This window comes from Sciurus carolinensis, chromosome 10 (assembly GCF_902686445.1).
Source record: "Sciurus carolinensis chromosome 10, mSciCar1.2, whole genome shotgun sequence".
Lineage (NCBI taxonomy): Eukaryota > Metazoa > Chordata > Mammalia > Rodentia > Sciuridae > Sciurus > Sciurus carolinensis.
Window position 1 is genome coordinate 125,691,496 of NC_062222.1, and position 21,133 is coordinate 125,712,628.

Consider the following 21,133-nt stretch of genomic DNA (forward strand, 5'->3'; position numbering starts at 1 on the left):
CATAAAAATGCAACAGCAGCTTAGGAGGAAGAGCAAAGAGGAGGACTATGTGCTGTCTCTTTTAACCTTCAACCTATCGCCCTTTACTTTCCCTGTACTTACACTTTCCATCTGTCAACAAGTGCTTGTAATTTTATTGCACTGTCCTGTAGTTTACGCAGAGTTGGTATTATTTTACAGAGTTCTGTTAATGGACTGGATAAATGGTAATGCTATTTAAACTAGTCTCCAGCTCCAACAAACACAGCTGCAACTGTACTACTATTTCTGAGCAAACATCTTGACCTGAACATGTAGTGCTCTCTCAACCCGTCCAAAGAGAAATTGGAGCAGACAGCAAAGGGAAAGCATATTTGGCCGCTAGCAGCAATCAACCATGTCGAATCATAATTCATATACAGTGTACCCTCTTTTTCTTTTATACTGCATTTAGAGACTGCAAAAAAACATGTGTGCTGCTTCTGCTGGCATCTCATTTTCAGCCAAGAGTCAAATGGTGATTATTCATTACAAGAGCACAAAGAAAATCTATGTAATGTCCAATACATCAGGATAGCTTTCACAAAAGCAAACAATGCTAAAAATTAACTATATATATATTTACAATTTTATATATATTTAAAATTAACTAAATATTAGACTGGTAAACTTTTTAATTGGTGACATTAGAAAAAATGTATTAAGTAAAGGTAAAAAGTACAGATAAGTAAGGAAATAAGTAAATTGAGATATTGAATAGCTCATACAATAATTTATAAAGAGAAAACAAATTCTAAATTTGTTTATTTTGTGAGTTCTAGATGCATATGACTCTACCACATTATACAGTCAGGCACCTATGTATCTTTTAAGACATACATGCAGCAACCAGTCAAACACATGCTATCTTTGTCCTAACATCCCTGTTATTTGTCAAAAATCTTGGATACTTTCTTCTGTCACTTATACTTCTTGTTCAAGAATGATTACTTTTTAAATTAACATTTTGAAGGAATGCATTAGAGGAAGAAAATTTGAATCTGCACCCTTGCTGTTTGTTAATATAGTCAGCTTCGCAAACTTTTCATTGCTTTGTTTATTAATGACTGTTAATGAGTTGTTTGATTAGCAATCACAGTCATTAAAAAAATAAGTGGTCACATGGGGCTTACCACTTTACCTATCACAAGAAATATTATTGTTAACTATTCACCTTAAGTCTAATTCAAGTGAGGCGACCATTCCTCAACTCAAAAAGAACATTCCTGACTTGAGGATGCATATAAAAACTAAGCCTCTAGATTTCTATATGCAGCCAGTGCCTGTGCCATCTGTCAAATGCCAGATAAAGCAGGACACTTTATCTTAAGGTTTAATATTAAACATTAAGGCATCAAGGTATAATTTCCGGGATATCAATGTAACTATGTCCCAATTGTAACTCATCTCACCTAACAAACACAACTTGGGTTCCATTACTGCCCAGGGAACATTTTTTTGAGCCAAAGAGACCCCTGAATATTTCTGAATGTATTTCTCACCTCTCCATTTTCTCATATTTTAATATGCCTTTAATGAATTAGAAAGCTCTGTCATCTTTTGAAGGGTTCTGTTTTTTTTTTTTAAATCACTTTTCAAATATTTCAAGTCACTTTCTTTCATATAAAAGCTGTGGAAAGTTAAAAAAATCAAAACAAAAGAGAAAAATCTCCTGGTCCACTATGTGATATTGTCAAAGAGAGCAGGCAGAATGTCAAACAGAATATCATTTGCTGTTAGGAAATTCCACAGCAGATTGTGCTACCTGAGAACTCATGTACACATTCTAGAAGTACACATGTACTTTTAGAATAAATGTTAAACATTCTTGTTTCTCAGAGATTGAGTTGAAGGTACTTCCTGTACTTTCCCCTCTTCAACTTAATAATTGGAATTTTAGATTACAGTCGTTCCATTTAAAATAATTTGTAAAGAACATGGAAAACAACTTCCTACACTGCTGAGTTCTGGTTTTCAAGGCACTCGATTAGCAAAGGAATCATTTAACAGTGCTCTTTGTATGCTAGCTTTGAAGTCCATCAGCAATACCTAAAGCAGAAAGAGAATCACTAAGAAAACCAACTCTGGCCATTCTGGGAAAAACTAAACACAAATATTTAAATATGTTTCAACTCATTTATATATACATATAATTTTTATAGCTGCTCTACATCCTATTTCTTTGGTAAGAATGACCTCTAGAGAACATGTTAAAAGAGGTTTCTTTATGTGATTGCTTAAAGTAGACTTAAATTGTACCAATTAAGCAACAGAGAACACAAAGAAGACAAGAAATACTGCCAGTGAATTTGGCTAGCCTTAAAGGAACAATGTCAGGAAAGTCAGACTAGAGAGAAGATGTGATGTGTCTGTGGGAAATTTCCCCCAACGGTGAAATAAGGTATCCAGGAACCAAGCAGAGATTCTGGCTTCAGTGGGGGTGTGTGGGGAGGGCTGTCCTCCTATTTCTGGAATCAATAACAATATTGAACTTGTAGGTTCCAAAGCCTTGACTAAGGGAGTCAAGTTCAAAAAAAGCAGCAGATTCATTTTCTTTACAAACCCTACCATATGGGACTCCCTACCAGCCAGGTAGGGCGACTGAACAATTTACTCCATAGATCCTAGCAGTTTTTTTCACAACATACATGAACATCAGTAATCACTGCTATTTATTTTTCCAGCACTTTGTAGCTTATCTGCCATCTGCACAAAATCATTCATATGGCTGAAAATCTAATTTTAAAACCTTTAAAAAATGTGTTTTCACTGTTACACATTATTAGATGAGTGAGCAAGCATTCCAGGGAAGAAAAACTGAGTCTACCTAATACATTATGTTCCTTTAAAGAACTACTTCCCTTTAACAATCTATATAACATTTGATACAAATACTTTGCCTTCCAGTCACTGATATAGCAGAATTTGGAATTCGGATTTTAAAAGGAACACTTAAAAGTGAATTTACAACATCCTTTCAATAGCTTATAATAAAAATTTCAGACTAATAAACACTACTCCCTGGTTACAGAAACAATACCAAAAAAGCTGAGATCAACTTTACAAGAAAACACTGTCAATTTCATCTTTAGCGGAAGCAGAGTAGCAACTTTCCCGTTTAGAACTAATTCAAAATTTTCCACTAAGAAGTAGTTAAATCTCATCATCATCACATAACCAAAAAAAAAAAAAGAATACCACCATTATAACACATAAAAAAACTGCCGAATGCTAACCAAATAAATCCACCTGAACTACTGGAAAACCAATCATACATTTCCTTCAAAACCTAAAAAAAGGCAAACTTTCAATTCATCAATATATTGGTAAACAAATTTCAATGAAGAACAAGGAAACAGATCCAAAACACATCTAATAAAAGACAAGGCACTACCCAAAGCAACAATAACTGTTTATCTACTTACAGCCTGTATAGCTTCGAAGTCCCAAGAAACAGCAACTCAGGAAACAGCTGAAGGTGATTTCTGTTTAAACGCCTTTTGAGAAAACAAAAACAAAGCTTATGTTACATAGAGAATACTCAACAATGAGACTGTGATTTGGTAGTGTCATGCCTCATCCTGTACTTTGAGAAAGAATGGAGTGACATTCAAGAGAATTCAAGCATTGCAAATCAAAAGTTGGTTACACCTTTGGTTACAAGACTCTTTAAAGCAATTTTCTATTATGCTCACTCAGAGGATGATTGCTGAAGCCTAAACTCTAAACTCAAATCTCCTGCAACATCAGTCAACCAGAATACAAACAATGGTGAAAGATTTCATGACTCAGGCTCAGGTCTGTGAAGCAACTTCAATATAAAGCAGAAAATTTATAGTAAATGGTGTCTTAAAATAATTCATACTCTACAGAATGACCTACATTTTCATTCAAGGTATTGTGGGGAGATGGAGATTTCACTTTTTTTTTTTCCTCTATTAAGCTGAAAAGTAAAAATAAAAGTGTGAGAAAGTGTTAAGTATGATTTATCCTTACAGCAAAATCAGAAGAAAGCAAACAAAGTTCACACTTCAACCCAATGCCTCTCAAAACTTCACTGAATATAAGACTCAGAGTTATAGTGAATGGTGATGTCATAAACTGCTTAAACAACTTTCAAATGTTTAACTGATATTGGAGTGTGTTAAACGTTTTAGAAAGAATTTGATTCCAACTCTGATTCAATTTAAGTACTGGCATTCTACATGAGCAGAAATGAGATCAGTAATTATGAACACGGTGGGTGAATTCTACCCTTGTTATCCAATTCTTTTTTGTTGTTGTTTTTTCTTGGTACTGGGGCACTCAACCACTGAGCCACATCCCCAGTCCTATTTTGTGTTTTATGTAGAGACAGGGTCTCACTGAGTTGCTTAGTGCCTTGCAGTTGCTGAGGCTGGCTTTGAACTTGAGATCCTCCTGCCTCAGCCTCCCGAGCTGCTGGGATTACAGGCATGCCTCACCATGCCCGGCTGATATCCAATTCTTTAAGAGTAAAATTTTACATGAAATTCAAAATAGTAGCCAATTTCTGTTTCCAAATCTAAATAAAATGATGACTAGCTAACACACAATCTGCTTAGTTTATAGAACCATAAGTAGGTCCAGAAACTAATATCACACTGAAGAAACCAGAGGTATTTCTTAAGTCTTCAAGATCCATGTTATGGGGACAGGAAAAGGAGCATATCAATCTTGATATAAAGGATCCTCAGGTAGAAGCAGAATTACTTTCAGTCTCTAGAGGGCAGAAATGAGACCAGTAATTGTGATTCCTAAGAAAGAGAGTAAGGAGTCCTTTCTAAGAATGAGGGATATTAAGAAATGGAAAGATCTACCCTGAGATCAACTTTGAAAAACTGTCCCCTACTTATCCTAGATAAGGAGAGTCTATGTTATCTTTTTTTCCTGCCAAGAACATGATGAAGGGAAATCCTACATTAAGTGAGAAGTTGGACCAAGTGAACTTCAGAATTTCTAATTCTAAGATGCCATGAAGCAATGAAGGTGACCACAGCTTTGGTTACATAAACTCATATCACTAAGAAGTTGTTCATTGACCAAAACTTCCTCGGCATTTAATAAAATGTATACTCATTTTAAATGTATGCCAAGATAAATAAGGCACAACAAGTAAAAGTAGAGATGAAAGGGTGGGTTTACTCCCCACTTACACTGAATTTTAGGAATAAAGCCCATAACAAGGTTAAAGGAAACCCAAAAGCTCTTATTTATTTGTTCTCTCTTGGGCATGATTCTGAGGAAAAAGTACTTCTAGATTCTACCATTATCCAATTTTGATAAAATATAACCTAATTGTGATTTGCTAAATTCATCTCCAAAGAAATCAGGTCACCATATTTTCAATGGTGGTAATGAAAATTTTACTAGGAAAGCAATCATTCTTGGAAGTAGGTACACTGTCCAAAAAGCCAATTCCGATTCCTGAAACAGCAGACATGATTTTTCTTAATCATATCCAAACCGTGTGATCAACAACACTCATCCAATTCTTCACGCATGACAGTCACCCTAGTACAAACCTGAATTACTGCAGACGCAGTTCTCTGAGTAGGGTGCTTCCTTTTTCACCAAAGGGTGCTTTCCTTACATCCTCTGTACAACTTCCCAATTCTCCTTCGTAGAGTCAACACCTCCCTTGACTATGCCACCAAAACATTTGATAAGTAAGAGTCCCTTCACTGTATGATATTTACTCAAGTACGGTCTCTTTCCAGTAGCCTGTGAACTCTTCGAGGGTAAAGACCTTGCTTTGTATTCCCTCCCTCCCTTGTCTGGTGCTCACTGGGTTTTAAAGCAAATCAAAAGGCCAAGAGAGAAGTCTTTTCTCATTCAACATGTCCTTCCCAGGCATTTAGCAGGGTCTTAAAAATATTGATTGACAACAGACTGCACTCCTCCTTTGATATTGTTCAGCAAGAGCCTGACATAATTTTATACCGAGACAGCTTCCTCTGGCATACTTATTGGGGTGCCCCTTCAGGTTTGATGCCCCACTCCAGCCAACTGTCTAACCAAAGTTCAATTATTCTACCTGCTTCCACGTGCCCAAGGCAGCACTAACCTCCTTCCTTTGCCATCCGCCTCTTTGCCCACCCTCTGGTCCCCACCTCTCAACATCACCTAGAAGGTGGAAGAAATTTAATGAGTTTAACAAATTCAGATATGCTAGTGAATGATGGCTGTCACTAGCTTTCTTGTTAGGGGTCTGCATCAATACTACTTCATATGTTGTGAGAGAGTAGATATTTCAAACCGGGAACAAGGAATGTCCTGCTCTTAATTATCAATTTCACATTCCCAGTGTTTCTTAATTTGCTCCATGAGTAGTAGCTAACATGCATTAACTTTACTATGTGATACTCCCTGTTCTACCAGGTTTACATGAATTATCTCATTCACTCTTCACAATATCCCCAAGAGTAGGTACAACTCTTAACTGCTATTTTGGAGGGAGACTTGCAGCTCAGATAGCTAGAATTTGAATTCAAGTGACATGACTCCAGAACACACCTTCTGAGTTACAGAAGAAACACAGTCGAACATTCCTCAACAATAATTCAAAATAATAAAATGCTGTAACTTTCCTTTTCACCAATTTTCCCCTCAGAAAAACAGTTTTGTATAACTAGTTTCTTAAATATCTATGAACTAATTACCTGAAATAAAACACTAAGTTTTAATTAAAAAAAAAAAACTGACTCTATATTCACTTATTTAAAATGCCTACTTTCAATACCTATCATTGAGAGAAAAAGAAAAATATGAGGACATATAATGGGGGGTGGGACAGGCTAGCATTAGGTTTAGGGTTAGGTTTAGAGTTAGGCTAAGGAGAGCGGTAAGAATGAAGGAAAGAAGGACTGTGTAGAGGGAAAAGAGGGGTGGGAGGGGTGGGAGGGGTGGGGGGGAGGGGAAAAATAAAATAAACATCATTACCCTATGTAAACGTAAAAAAAATAAAAAAAATAAAAAATAAAAAAAAAGAAAAGAAAAATATATATACATATAAAACATTTTTCTCTGAATTTAAGTAGTTTTTCACTCCTTTAGGACAGCAATTATAAATGATCTTAATATGTTTAAACCAACCATGAAACATTTCCATTTTAAGCATCAGACAAGATAGTATCATACAAAAAGAGCCAGCATCAATAATATCATATCTTATCATATAATATGTAGACAAAAACCAGGATATGTTTGCTATTTTTTTCCTTAAAAAGATTATGTTCACTTTTGACTTCTGTTCTATTCTCTCTTCCATCAGTACTACAGTTAAAAAAGAAAGAAAGAAAGAAGAAATTCTTCCAAAATATTTCAATAAAGAAAACATTTAAAAGGAGAGATTATTGTACAACGACCATAAATTAAATTCTTAAAGAGTAGTTTTTAAAATCAAGAATTATAATGAAGACTCTTAAGGTGCAAAACAAGTACTAAAAAAAAAACTGAAGAAAAAAATAATCTTACTTTCAATTCCACACGTGAAACAATTGTTAGTGACTTACAGAGTAGTGTCATAATAAGAATTATAATACAAGTGAGCCTGTGTTAAAATATGATGGTTCCAAGACAGGAAAACAGATGTAATGAAGGATGATACTGAGCATAACTTGTTTATGGGACCAACACAAACTAGCTCCTTATACAGACCACGTGAGTCAACTGCTGACTACTCAGGGCAGAGATACTTAATGAAACTTAATCATGTCCAAGGAGATAGCAGAGGTAAAATGACACCCAGCCCTGAATCATCATCCTGAGGTGGAATCTGCCTCCAAGATTCCAGGACTATCTGGAAATTTTCTGGATGGTATTCCTGGATTGAGAAAGGTGTGTGATGTTTCTCTGAGACACTTTATCTTAGGGCAAAGATGAGGAGGAGTCCCAATGAGTGTGTGTTCTGTGCTACCAGCTAATTTTGAGTGTAACTTCCAGAAGAGTGAATGACCTTTCTGTGTTACACAAAACACCACTGGCTCTGAAATGCTGATTTTTAACAACCTCGATTTGAAGGGCACCTGAACATTATTGACAAGCTTTGTTCTAAATTATTACATGCCAGCTGCTCCTGTGACTCTTGTCCTTTTGTAGAGATTACAGTCTTATTTTATTCAACTTCCATTTCAATTCAATTAATATTTGTAACCTTCCATCCAATTTAAAATGTAAAATAAGAACGGTTTTACCAAAGCCAGTGAAAAATTCATGCTTTGTTCTTACATGTCATTGTCAGTGTAAGGTATTTTAGCAGCACACCTGGTCTGTAATAAACATCTGATAAATTTGCCTTAGAAAGTTCATTATTTCCAACATCCTGTTTCTCATACACAAATGATCAAGGGTAGAACTAATTAGTTCCCTATATTGACTTCTTCTCAGATAAAATTTCCATTTATCTTTTCTTAAATGTTTTATTCTACTATTTTTGAATCAAGTATTTTAACTTTTATCAGGCATGACAAAAAACAAAATTTAAACTTTCAGTAGCATTATCAACTTAGCTTGTATTATATGTTTTGTATTTTAAATAGTTTTGTATTGTCATTGGACAATTTCGTCCCCTGTATTCTGTGCTGAGGTCAACATTTTTAGTAAAAAGACTGCTTCCTATTTAGTCCTTTTACTTATTCATATTTCTCTACATATTCAGAAAGTTTATGAGAAACATTCTGAAAAAACTTGAAGAGTTTGGACTCTTCTATTGATCACTACTATATGATAACAGATAATCAGAATGAAATTAACAGTATAATGCATATTATACTATTGTGTAATTTTAATACACAATGCAAAAATTTGCTATGCACACACTATAATGGTTAAAATAACATAATTCCTAAAAATCAACTTCTGAGAAATAAGAGGTACATGGAAATGTATAATGATAGTTCTTTAGGTACTGTGTGCAAAGAATTTTGTGAAACTGTACATTACCTTACCTAAATCTTCTACTGCCAGTATAAGGTATACCATAATACCTAGCCTTGTTTGAAAAGTGAGGAAACAAGTTTTTAAAGATGAAACAAGGTGTTCAAAATCTCAAAGGGGAATTGAAATTAAGGATTTTCTGACATCTCTCTTACCTAATGTTTCTGTTTTTAAAAGAAGGACTGAAAGTTTGTACATGGTTAGAAAGTATAATCAATACTACAGCTGATGAGTATTTACCTGGTATTTCAGAAGACACCAGGCACAAGCAGAGAATATTGCAAGGTGCTTAAAAACAGGAGTATCCAGATAACTCATACCCTGTGTTCCAACACCAGATCCTACACACAAAGTCAGTGTTTCAGAACTGCCCACCTGCATCCAGAGTGGATGGATGCTGAAATTAGGAAGCCAAATAATTTTTTTGTAAATGCTATATTAAAGCAATATTTCAACTTTGATAATACCAAATCATTCCTATGGTTACCAAGATTTCATTCTGAAAAGATTTCTACCAATATTCCTTCCAGACCAGAAGATATAACTTTCTTTGAAAGAAAAAAGAACAATACATACGAAGTCCATGCAGAAAAGTCTCATTCCATGCAAAGTTGGGAAATGCAGTGTAGAAGGCATAACTCAGGCAGAAAGGTATCCAAAAGTAATGAAAAACAGAATAAAATGTAAAATATTTGACATTTGCTGCTTCCGCAAATACCTTGTAACAGTGCAAATGAAACTACTCATTTCAGGGGAGGTATAAAAGACACAGCATCCAGCAAACACTGTCACAAAGGATGAGCCCAAAACAGATGTGGGAAAAATAAACAGCCTTGCTGCTTCAGAATTTATAAGAGCAAACAGGCCTTCTCACCACAGTTTGACTTCAGGGACCATAAAAACAGGTTGCACAAGAAACCCTCTCAGATGGATTGAATATTTTGCTAAACTTGCAACAGCACATTTGCATTAAGGCTTTCTATGACCACAATCAGGAAACATAATTTAAAATAGTCCATATGTATGTAAGAATAACTGACGTCTAATGGATATTGCATCATTTAGAGCATTTTTACCTTATGCAATGTGCACACTCCACCTGTCAGTCTGATGTATTTCTTTAAAGAGGATTTCTAAGAAAGCAACTGCAGTGACTTTCAACCTAGGTGCAAAGATTCCAGAGAACAGCTCTGGAGATGAGCTCACATTCTTGTCCAAGGAGACTAGCACTGTTGTTAGTTTGTCCTTACAATAAGAAAAGATATATATATCATGTGTTGCCTATAAACTTGCGGGATGAGTCAGAAGAGGGGTTCTTGACATCCTTGATGAACAGGATAAACTGTGCTTTCCTACAGACCTGTTCCACCACATATTCTGCACTTGAATTCATGTGTAGCAACCCACAACAAAGGCCCTAGAGTGCCCGGGCTCTCAACCTCACACTGTCACTTGCTTATGAATGGTATGTTCATGCAAAGAGGACTAATTCAGCACCACCCTAGAAAAAGAAAAGAAATGTGCCCTTTGGATATTCTTCGATGAAAATATAGTATTTGCTCAAAGATAGGCTCTTTGGAAAGGAATGAAGACTTTCCTACATTAAAATGAATATATTTTATTTGTATCAACTTGGTGGAAATTCTGTTTATTTATTTTTGTTTGTTTTTACTCTGTGGAAACTTCAAAACATTTAACAGGCTTATTTTTCAGGTTTCAAAACAAGGCTACCTTTTAATATTTTAAGGACTCATTTTTCAAGAAAAAATGAATAATTACAGACAAAGTTTAAGGAAAAAATCATTTTAAATAGAAAGAGACTAAAACTGGGAACATTTAAAGCAATACTTGTCCACAAAGCACACATTGACACATTGCTGGTGGGAGAAGATGGCACAGTCCACGTACTTGGCTTTACCACCTCAGCAATCTCCTTCTTGAAGATTAGAAGGTGATTGTAATGACCAGGAAAAGCCTAATATCCAAGAGTTTCCATGGTGTGCTTTTGGTCTCTTAACATAAGGTAGACAGACATATTTAAATTTCATTTTTGCAGTACTGAAGTAGCTATCAAACTGTCTTAAAAATGACAACCCTATACTTTCTCATACTCTTCTATTTGTGTTATGAAGGAATTTGCAAAAGGGGAAGATGATTTTCCATAGTGTAACCCTGAAATAGCCTAGCTCCTCAAAACAAGCCTTCATAACTCAATGACTACAGCATTATCATAATAGTACACGAACTGAAAATTTATGTAAGCAAGAGAATTTTACGCCAGTCCACAGAATTTTTCAATCCCAATGTTACTTTTTTTTTTAAAACCATCTAAAGAATTATGTACCCGCTGAGAAATATCTTATATTAATAATTTAGTCTGGAGAATTTACTGTGGCTATAAAAAGGTATCTTCTAGGAAGTATATGAAAGAAGTATACTTTGTAAGTATTCTTATTTGTTACTGTCGCTAACTGGTTGGTATGTTTTCTTCTTTTCTCTTAATTGATTTTGCACTGAATTAACTAGTCATTTAACTACATTACATTTCTATAGGACCTTCTGATTAAACAATAAGAAACCAGCTAATAAAATGTAAAGGGGAAACATTCTCCAATTCATTTTTTTCCCTCAAAACACAGGTACTGCTGGCAATACAAAGCATCTTAGAAAATCTGCCACTGCACATGCAGGTCTGGGGACTGTGGTGGCAGAGTGACAACACAGGAAGCCATGTGTGCTAGTGGTGTGTAGGCGAAATTAATTTACTCCCATACAGTGACTCATAACCACATTCTAATGATGATCACATCATCTGATGTTGTTTCTACACAATACAAAGAAGGGAGTGAAAAGGAAACAAGGGAAGAAGGTGGAAGAAAAAGAAATGAAAGGAAAGGGGGAAAGGAGAAAACAATGAGGGAAAGAAAGAAGGAAGTAAAGGAGGGAGAGATACAGAGAGATAGAAAGAAGGAGGGAGAAGGGGGAGGAAGGATTCCAACATCCATGTATTCCTTGACATTTTGACTGAGATTTGAGAATTATATCCATTCTTTGAAGTGGAAAAATATCTTTCTTTTGCCACTATAATGCTTTGAATTACAAATAATGGTTTTCTTATTCCATGCTAACATTAAATTCAACCTAACAACATGATCCTGTTTCTTACAGATTAAAAAGTTGGATTTATAAAAAGGCACAAATCTTATCTTCTGATTTCAGGTCTTTTTTTCTCTCTAGATCAAGTAAAAACTACATTGAAATAAAATAAGAGAAAAATATAACTTTAAATATTTACAAAATATCATTTATAATTGTTTTATCATTTTTAAAGGAAAATAATTTAGAACCATAAATTACACACAAGTAAAATAAATAGTTTATTTATTTTTTTGTTCTTCATACAAGGAAAGAAAATTAGGTCACTGTTCACTGTATGAATGGCATTTACAACATATGCCAGCACTTATACATCTTTTCATAATTTAGAATTCCAATAAAATTTCACAACTAAATTATTAAAAATCATTTAAGTTTACACAATTCATAGTTAAAGTTAAATCATTGATTACTTCCTGTCTTTCACATTGTCCCTTGCTGTTTTTTGAAAAAGCAAGTAATTTTGTGATGTTAATGACCCTGACTAAAATAAGGGTGTATACCAAAGGCCATAACAATCTGAGAATGATACTCACAAGGTAGCTTTTTGGTTGTTATTTTAAATTTTTATTTTTAAAACAATATGCTGAACAAAATTTAAAATAGTTTTGTTTCACAGTAACTTGAATGCATTCCTTAGTAAAAATGCTTGCCATTTAATGTATTTTAAAAATAAATATTTGAAAAGTGTATCCACAATGTTCCTAAGAAATGGTTTTGAATTCCAGAGTCCCAAGGAGATGAATTGGCTGTCAGATAACAATGTGCTTCCATCAGATGGACTTGGCAGTTGTAAACAAAAGGAATTTTCTCAGCTTTTCCTCACAAATATGAAATATTTGCTCTCAGCCAACAGCTGGGGTGATTTAAAGAAGTCCTGCATATATATTAGTTTTCATTCAAAATTACAAATTCTCCTCCCACTCTGAAACATCTGACTTAGTAGAATAGAAAATTGTTCTGAGATGAAGTGACATTCCCAGAGGAAGGCAAAGTCAAAAAATAGTACCACTTACAACTCCAATCAAATTTCAGATCATACAGTGTCTGGTTAATAATTTTTAGGAAAAGTTAATTCAGTCAAGATGAAAGTTCAAATGATATTTGGAGTAACTTGAAAAATAACCAGAAGTGTGTTTTCTTCTAGTCTTTCTGAAAATATTTACAATTCCAATATAACCAAAGTAGAGGCTACAGGAAAAACCAGTAAGACTCCTTCTTTGATTTAAAAATTGTTTAAAAACCAAGATATAAATATTGCCTTCTGACTGCCAGAAGTTATTCTTGACAAAACTGTTAATATTTAAGTGGTTATTTAAATTACCTATTAATTTAAATGATTGTATCAATACCTTAAAAAAATAGATGATTAAAGATATATTTGTGAGTTAGTCACAAAGCCTATGAATGCCTCTGAAGGACATCAAATAATAAATAATTTCAGAATAATTTTATGTATTTAGAGATAGGTATGAATTTATGAACTTTACTATGAATTCAATCAAATATTTATCTTGTTTTTACATTCTCCCAAGACTAGCTCAAAGTAGTGATTTAAATTTATTTTTAATTCCACAATTATATTCTGCATTTTGCAATATCCATCATGGGCCAAGTTTTATGATAAATGTAGCAGACATTTCTGGATTTCACTTGAGGTCATAAAAAAAGAAACCTATGAGTTTATAAATATCTCAGAAGATGACAAGTCATTTTTCCATCTATGCACAATTATACAAAATTAACTTCTGCCTTTGGGCCTACTGAGTCTGACTATATGTTCTGACTAAAGTGAACACACTTTATTATTTGACATAAAAGTTTTATTTTTACTTGAAGTAACTATTAAAGCAGACATGAAAACTTGTTAAAATAATTGTTAATACTTTTAGTAGATCTTTTACTTGTCCTTAGAATGCAAACTATTAAAGTGGAATAATCAAGACCTATGAGAACATGAAATTACATTTCAAATTACAAAGTCTGTAATTTTTTCTACTTCATATAAAGGCTTTGCCTTTTGTAAATATATACTGTAAACACAAAAAAAATCAAGTAATATATATGAACTCATTAAGAATTTGTGTCCAAAAAATATATATTTTAGTTTGAAGTTTACATTTAATCTTGGAAAAACAAGGGTCAATGTTAAATGACCACACCTTGATAACAGATATTACTTTCATAATCTTTAACTTATTTCCCAGCAGGAATATTTTAAAAGCTACTATAGAATAACAAAATAAAGTTGCAAATAACAATTATTAGCAATGTTCACTGTAATGATAAATATCAAAAGTTAAATCATCATTAGTAAAAATTTAAAATATCACTAATGATACACAAAGCAACAACATGGAAATTAAATTACTATTAGAAAACCTCTCTTCCAAATGCACTATTAATGCAAACAAAATGTCCACCTATCTTCCTGCATAGGCAAGCAAAAAACAGATGAACAAATAAGAAAAACATGAACATCTTTCAGTGTCAAAGCAATGGTTATCAAGTAAATAAATATCTCACGAAAGTAAATCTGCATTTTTGTGCTTTATTACAAATTAATACCCTATATCCAGAAACTCTACTTGTTGTAAACTTGTTTGAAAACCACTTACTCATCTACCCTTTTTTGCAAACTTTTTAAAGCTAAAACATGAAATAGAAGAAACAAGCCTTGAAATTCAAGAGTTTGTAAAACTACAGTCATGTTGTCATGAGTTTGGAATTGAAAATACTTACAGTCTCTCTAGTTCTTTAAGATCCTGGAATGCTCCCCTTTCAATGGTGGTAATCTTGTTCTCCATAAGCTGACTGAAATGAAAAAAATACAACATGCTTCTTAATGTTACCATCTCAATCAATTCCAATTCAGCAACTGAAAATTTATAACCTCTTCCTCTCTGTAAAGTTAAAGTTTGCTCTGCTTTGAACTAATAGCAAATTTAATGGTGATATATGTGAAAGAACTCATGGAAAAGAAAAAGCATCCACATCACAAAAGTTTCACAGAAAACACTTAAGCAGTTTCTCACGAAATTCACTACTCAAATTCTAAACCTTAAATATAACAAAGGAGCCATGACATTGCAGCTTTGATAGCTGTTTTTGGTACACTGATTTTCAACTGAGTTCTTAACTACAGTAATTCATCACACACATATTGAATTCTGACTTATGGATACCCATCAGCAACCAAAATATTTCATAAGGGTCAAAATACGTCTTAAAAATTGAACACTGAGTTTACAGAGTGTATGGCCATTAAGATGTAAATATTTACAATCTCGTGGGAGAAAACAAGTTTACGTAGCATTGACTTTTGAATGATGATTGATTCATAGCTAAATTAACCCACTAAGTAAAGAAGTAATCATACTGCAACAATTTTATATAAGCTGCAAAGATATTAAAGGCAAGAAAATTAACACAAATTATAACTAATGTATTTTAATAGATAAACATTTTTCCACCTGAAGCTCTGTTAAAAAGTTGGATGATAATGTTAGATAAAGTTTGATGTTAATGTTAGAAATTATATCCACTTGTTCTTTGAAAAAAAGTCTAAATATTTTCAGTTCATTAATATTAAAGCACAGTTCTACTTCAGATTTTCAAGTTAATCTCAAATACTAAAATATCAGAGGTCCCACATTATTTATTCATGCTATGAAAGCAACTATTCTATAAATTTACATGCATGAGGTACTTAGGGTATGATAAAACACTTTTAAGATCATTTCTATAACATTGTTTCTGTGACATGTGTCCAATCTTAAAATAAAAGCCCAATTTTTTACTAAAAGTCTTACTACAATGATAAAATATAAAGGAAACAAGACCTTTACATTTTTTTTTATTTCTGTCATTGGAAAGATTTTAAAAACTGATACAAGTAACAATTCTAAATATGCAATCTTGAAAACAAACACAATTCCCCATATTACAGAGGAAGGACACTTACAGAACTCTTAGGTGTCTAAGGCCAGCAAAATCTGTCTTCGTAATCCGTGTGATGTTATTTCCATTCAAATCCCTAAGAGACAACCAGAAAATGAAAGCTCCATTTTATTTCTATTACACTTAGTTAAACAAAGTGAAATTTAAAGTAGATTCAAACTTTTAACCCTAAAAATTGATTAAATTAGTTTGTAGTTTAGAAAGTAAATGGAAGAGAGAAAGGGGCAACCTTTGAAGGAATATTGAATAAATGGTCAAGTTTACTAAGTTCATTCTTGCTGGCCTTTGACAAGAAAATGAAGTAATTGTGTTATGAAAATTGTTCTTTTGTGTGTGTGTGTGTGTGTGTGTGTGTGTGTGTGTCTGATGTATACATATACACATATATATGCAGAGCTTTGGATTTTTGTTTTTATAAGGATGTGTGTATTAAATTCACAGGTATTCTGTTATTTTACTATTACTGAATTTCCCCTAAGAAAGTTAAGAGAAGGATTTTCTCATATTATTCAAGAAGAAAGTCAGAACACTATCCTTAGGGGAGCATGGTGGCTAAACTTCCTAAGGTAAAGAAAAAAGTTAGAGGGCCATCAAAAGAAATGCATTTCAAAGACCTGCATTTACTTTCCAACAATTCTATGTTTGTATGAAAACTAAACTCTTCATTTGTGGCTCAGGGAATCCCGCTGTGATTGTAAAGCAAAAACTACTAGCGGGGGCAATAATGGAAATGGTATTCAGGCCCTGACATTTTTGTTCAGATTTCAGCACCACTTTTCCTTCAAGAGTCCTGTTTTTCTGGCATCTCAGTTCAAGATCTAAACTTGCCCTACCTGGGATCATTTCAAGCAAAACCAGCTTTTGCTGAGGTTCCAATGTTCTGCTCGATCCTAAGTTCTCTCTTACCTTCGTTGTAACAACTGCATGTTTGAAACGTGTATTTTAAGTTTTTACTTTGTCGATAAAAGAATTTTATAAGCCAACACTGACTATACTACTTTCTGAAAACTTTATAAATCTCTTCACAGGGATTTTTTTTTTTTTCAGGGATCCAAAACTCAATTGTCATCCCCCTCCCCCAACCCCAGTGCATTCCCTTTTGGTTGAGTAAGACATGTTAGTGCTTAAACTGTGAACTATTCGGAACAATATGAAATGACAAGTACTATAACAGAATTCTGCATTACTTCCTTTCCTTTCTCCCCTATTTCTCCATGCTGAGCTAAGTATCATTAAGTTGTTCCCAAAATCGTCGGGATCTTTTACCGGCTATTTGAGATAACATGGAATCACTATTTCCCACTCCAGGCAAATGTAGGGGATCAATCACATCTTGATAAGGCAACCCTGGTTAAGGCCCAACTTGGGCACCACTGAGGGTTTGGGAGAGATGAAGAAAAACGGGTAGGGGGAGACCCAGTGAGGCTGGGGCCAGATGAGCCTTTCCAAAGGAAGAAAGGGTTCAACTTGGGCCTTTAAGCAGAGGGCCAGAGAAATGGGTTAGATAAGAAAGAAGGGCGACTCCAGGCGCTGCAGACCGCGCGGGTGCAGAAGTGTGAGTTTGAAGGCGTCCTCTACGCAGTTCGCTGACCTCACACCCCCGAGGGAGAGGCCGCGGGAACAGAGTCCCAGCGCAAGGGTCCCCATCGCCCTCGTCCGCCCGGTCCAAGCGCCCCCGAGAGAGCACAGCGTGCCTAGGACGCTCGGGCGACTGGGGCGGCGGCTCGGCATTCACAAAGAGAATGGCCTCCATGCTCCGCTTCCCTGAACTCGGGAAGCGCCCCACCAGGAGCGCGTGGGCCGTCAACGCCAGGTCTGCGTTTACTTCTTCATTAGAGACTCGCAGAGACAGGGAGGCGGGGACGTCTGTGGGCACCAGAGCGCGAAGAGGGGCAGGAAGAGGAGCTGCTGCCACGTGAAGGGACGCAGAAACTGCCAGAAAGGTGGACTGGGGCGCAGGGGCTCAGCAGGAAGAGCCGGAGGGGGCAGCCGAGGGCCGCGGGGTCGCCTAAGCAGTCAGATTCATCTCCGCGGCTGCGGGTTTGGCGAACCAGTACACTAACTTCACTTAAACCCTGGGACGCGGTCCTCCGCCGCAGTCGTTATCTTGGAGGAGTCTCCTGGGGCCCGCTACCGCCGCCTCCTCCCGGCAGAAGGGAGGGCGGGGGATAGTAGCCGGGGGCTGCGCACCGCCACGAAGCCAGCTGTGGCCCTACGGGGGCACCCTTCCTGCCTGTTAGTAATACCCCAGGGCACCCTATGACCTTTCTCCCCTCCCTTCGTTCCCAGGAGGGCAGCACAAAGCCAGGGAGTCTAAGTTTCTCTTTTTGAGCACCCCCCCTGCCATCCCCGCCACGCCAAACCGCGGCGACAAGGGCGGGGACTCGGTCCTAAAACCGACCTACGAATATTTGCAACAGCAAGGTGACTCTTTATAGGGAATCCGAAAACAAAGTCATGTCTCCTAGCCTGGGTCATCTTCTAATACTTGTTCCCCATCTCCCATCTCCCCAGCCCTGAAGAACTCGTCCACAAGAGGCTGCTAGTGGCAGTGGCGGGACAAGAGCAGGGAAAAGGGACCAAACGCAGCTGCCAGCGGACCCGCCCCTCCTTGGGCAGTGACCCCGTCCTGGTCAGTGCCTTCCAGTCCTTGGCTCTCCCGGAGGGCCCTACCCCAGGGTGAGCGATCTAGAGAATCAAGGAGCCTGCCCCAGGCACAGGTCCCAGGTCCCTGGGTTGCTCGGTCCTTTCAGGCTCGAAGAAAAGGGTGCGCTAAGGCGATGGGGAGAAGGGGAGGACGAAGAACCCATACTCACAGTCTCTCAGTGTTGCGGGGTATATTCCTGGGCACGCTGCGCAGTGCCAGCCCGTGACAGTCCACAGTGCTGCCGGAGCAGGAGCACTGCGCCGGGCACGCCTGCGGCGCCACCTCGTTCAGGACCGCCAACACTAACCCCAGCGATAGGGACAGCGTCTGCCAGCCAATGCCGCGCATCTTCCCCCGCCGCCTCCTTGCTTGCAGGCGTTGGGGATTTCTCTTTAGCTCGCTGCTCCGACCGAACCGCGCAGTGTCTGAGGCCCAGTGGTTGGCGCAGGATTAACAACCCAGAATGGCCGGGAAAATGTGCACAAAATAATATGGAACAGTAATAATTAATATTCAAGGCAATAGAGCTGAAACAGGCTCGCTCCTTCCCCTTCCCTCTACGCCCTCTGGTAGCAGGGCAGGAACTCCGTGGGCAACTTTCGAACCTGAAGATCAATCGGCCTGGCCGAGGGTGCAAAGAGACCCCCAAGAGCAGTGGGGGAGGAAATCACACGTCTTCCGTCACTCAAGAATGGACTTGGCGGTAAAAGAGCTGAGACTCCCAAGGACTGTGAAATGCAAAGGACGGTTGCCAGGGGGGAGAGTGAGATGATACTCTGATCCCACACACCCCTCTACAAATTCGATTCCAGTGCAGGTGGGGGAAGTGCGAGGCAGAAGAGGGGAGCTCAGTAGTAATGGTGGTCTTGATCAAAGTGGACTCCTTGAAGCTAGAAGGCGTAGGAGCCCCTCGGGCCCAGAACGGAGCGCTCCGAGCAACTGGGCATGGCGCGCGGGGGCGCACCCGGCGTTTGTGCACCTCAGGGGACTGGGGGCGGCGCTGCGGGGTGCAGGGCTCGGCTCACTCACGCAGCCCCTCCCCAGCCTGCTGCTCAGCGGTAGCCCGGACCGGTCCTCGCGGTCTCCAGACAGGCAAGGTTGGTTTGCAAACACACATGCACTTCGCTGAAGGATGTCTCAGCAAACCCGCCTCCCGCCCGGCGTCCTTGGCGACGCTTTGCACAAGGGCCTGCCCTGAGGTCACACGGAAAGACAAAAGGGCAGTAGGACCGCTGCAGCGGGGTAGGAATATCCACTAGTCAAAATTCCAGCAAAGGAAATCCAACAGGCCAAGTTTAGGACTAGAGCTCCAGCGAAGGCGGTAGAGGCACTGACTAGGGCAGGACTTGCAAGAAGGCAGGCCGGAAGGAGGGCAAAGGCAAAGGCCAAGGTGGAGGTGTTCACGACCCACGTCCAGCTAGTTTGTCTGGAGGATAGCTAGGTGGCAGGCGGGAGGGTGAGATCCGCTACTCCTGGTAGAGCCCAGGCGACAGCTGAATGGCAATGTGTGTGCGCGCGTGTGTCAGCCCCTCTCGTCTCCCGGATACGCTGCAGCTCCGCGGCAGACACCTGATGGCAAAGGTGGAAGAAACAACAGCCAGCTCCAGGCGGGCGCAGAGTCTCTGTCGCTTCTTGGCAGCCTCCCACAAGTGGGTCCTCCTCCTCAAAGTGCAGAACTTTTCCCAGGTTTTGGATACCGTCTCCCACCTCCACAGTAACAGTCCTCTCGCCGACGTTGAGAAGCCACCCGGCTCCCGATGCTGCACCTGACTCGGCGGTTACAGTCCGGGGCAGTCCTTCCTTCCTGCCTCTTGCCCTCTCCCGGCTGCTTTCCGTGTCTCCCGCTCCCTGGAGGGAGGTGAGGGAGAGAGAAGGCGGCGACAGAGAGCGGGGTCTGCTGCTCTGGAGCCCCTGGCAAGTGTCTAAACAATAGGACAGACGCGGCAGCCCAAGTCTCTCTGGCTGCTGAAAGGTGGGTTGTTGTTGTAATGAGTTGTTCGCTCCGGCTGCCAGGCGCTGAGCGCTTGCGAACAAAAACCCAGCCCGCGCCTCTGGAGCCGGCTGCTGGCCCCCGGACGCTCCCCTTTCTCCTCAGCACTCCCGCCGTGCCTGGAAAGCTCGGCAGCTCCGGCCTGCGCCCGGGAGCCTCGGCGCTCCCATCACTCGCTGCCGCCGCCGCCTCCTTTTTTAACCACCGTCTGCCGCAGCCACAGCTACCACCAACCTCCGCCGTCCAGGCGCTTCCCAAATAAATAACCCCAAGTCCTAAGTTAAGCTGGCGCGGGCCTTATATAGCCGCCTGAGCCCCCACCCCTCGGCCCCGCCCCGCGAGGCCCGGCCCCGCCCCCTGGCTGCGCGAGGGGAGCCCGCACCTCGCAGGGGAGAGGTGAGGCCCTG

The 21,133-nt window shown here is 38.6% G+C and overlaps 1 protein-coding gene across 2 annotated transcripts in view; it reads right to left on the bottom strand.

Moving 5' to 3' along the window:
* The window catches only part of Slit2 (slit guidance ligand 2), a 344,949-nt gene extending 325,865 nt beyond the window's left edge, over window positions 1–19,084 (bottom strand). For both annotated transcript variants that reach the window (XM_047566500.1, XM_047566498.1), the window contains exons 1-4: window positions 18,906–19,084; window positions 16,094–16,165; window positions 14,872–14,943; window positions 3,444–3,515 (exon numbers count right to left, since the gene is read on the bottom strand). In XM_047566500.1, coding sequence (XP_047422456.1) covers window positions 3,444–3,515; window positions 14,872–14,943; window positions 16,094–16,165; window positions 18,906–19,084 — 395 coding nt within the window. The remainder of the gene's footprint in view (window positions 1–3,443; window positions 3,516–14,871; window positions 14,944–16,093; window positions 16,166–18,905) is intronic.
* Between the last annotated feature and the right edge of the window lie 2,049 nt (window positions 19,085–21,133).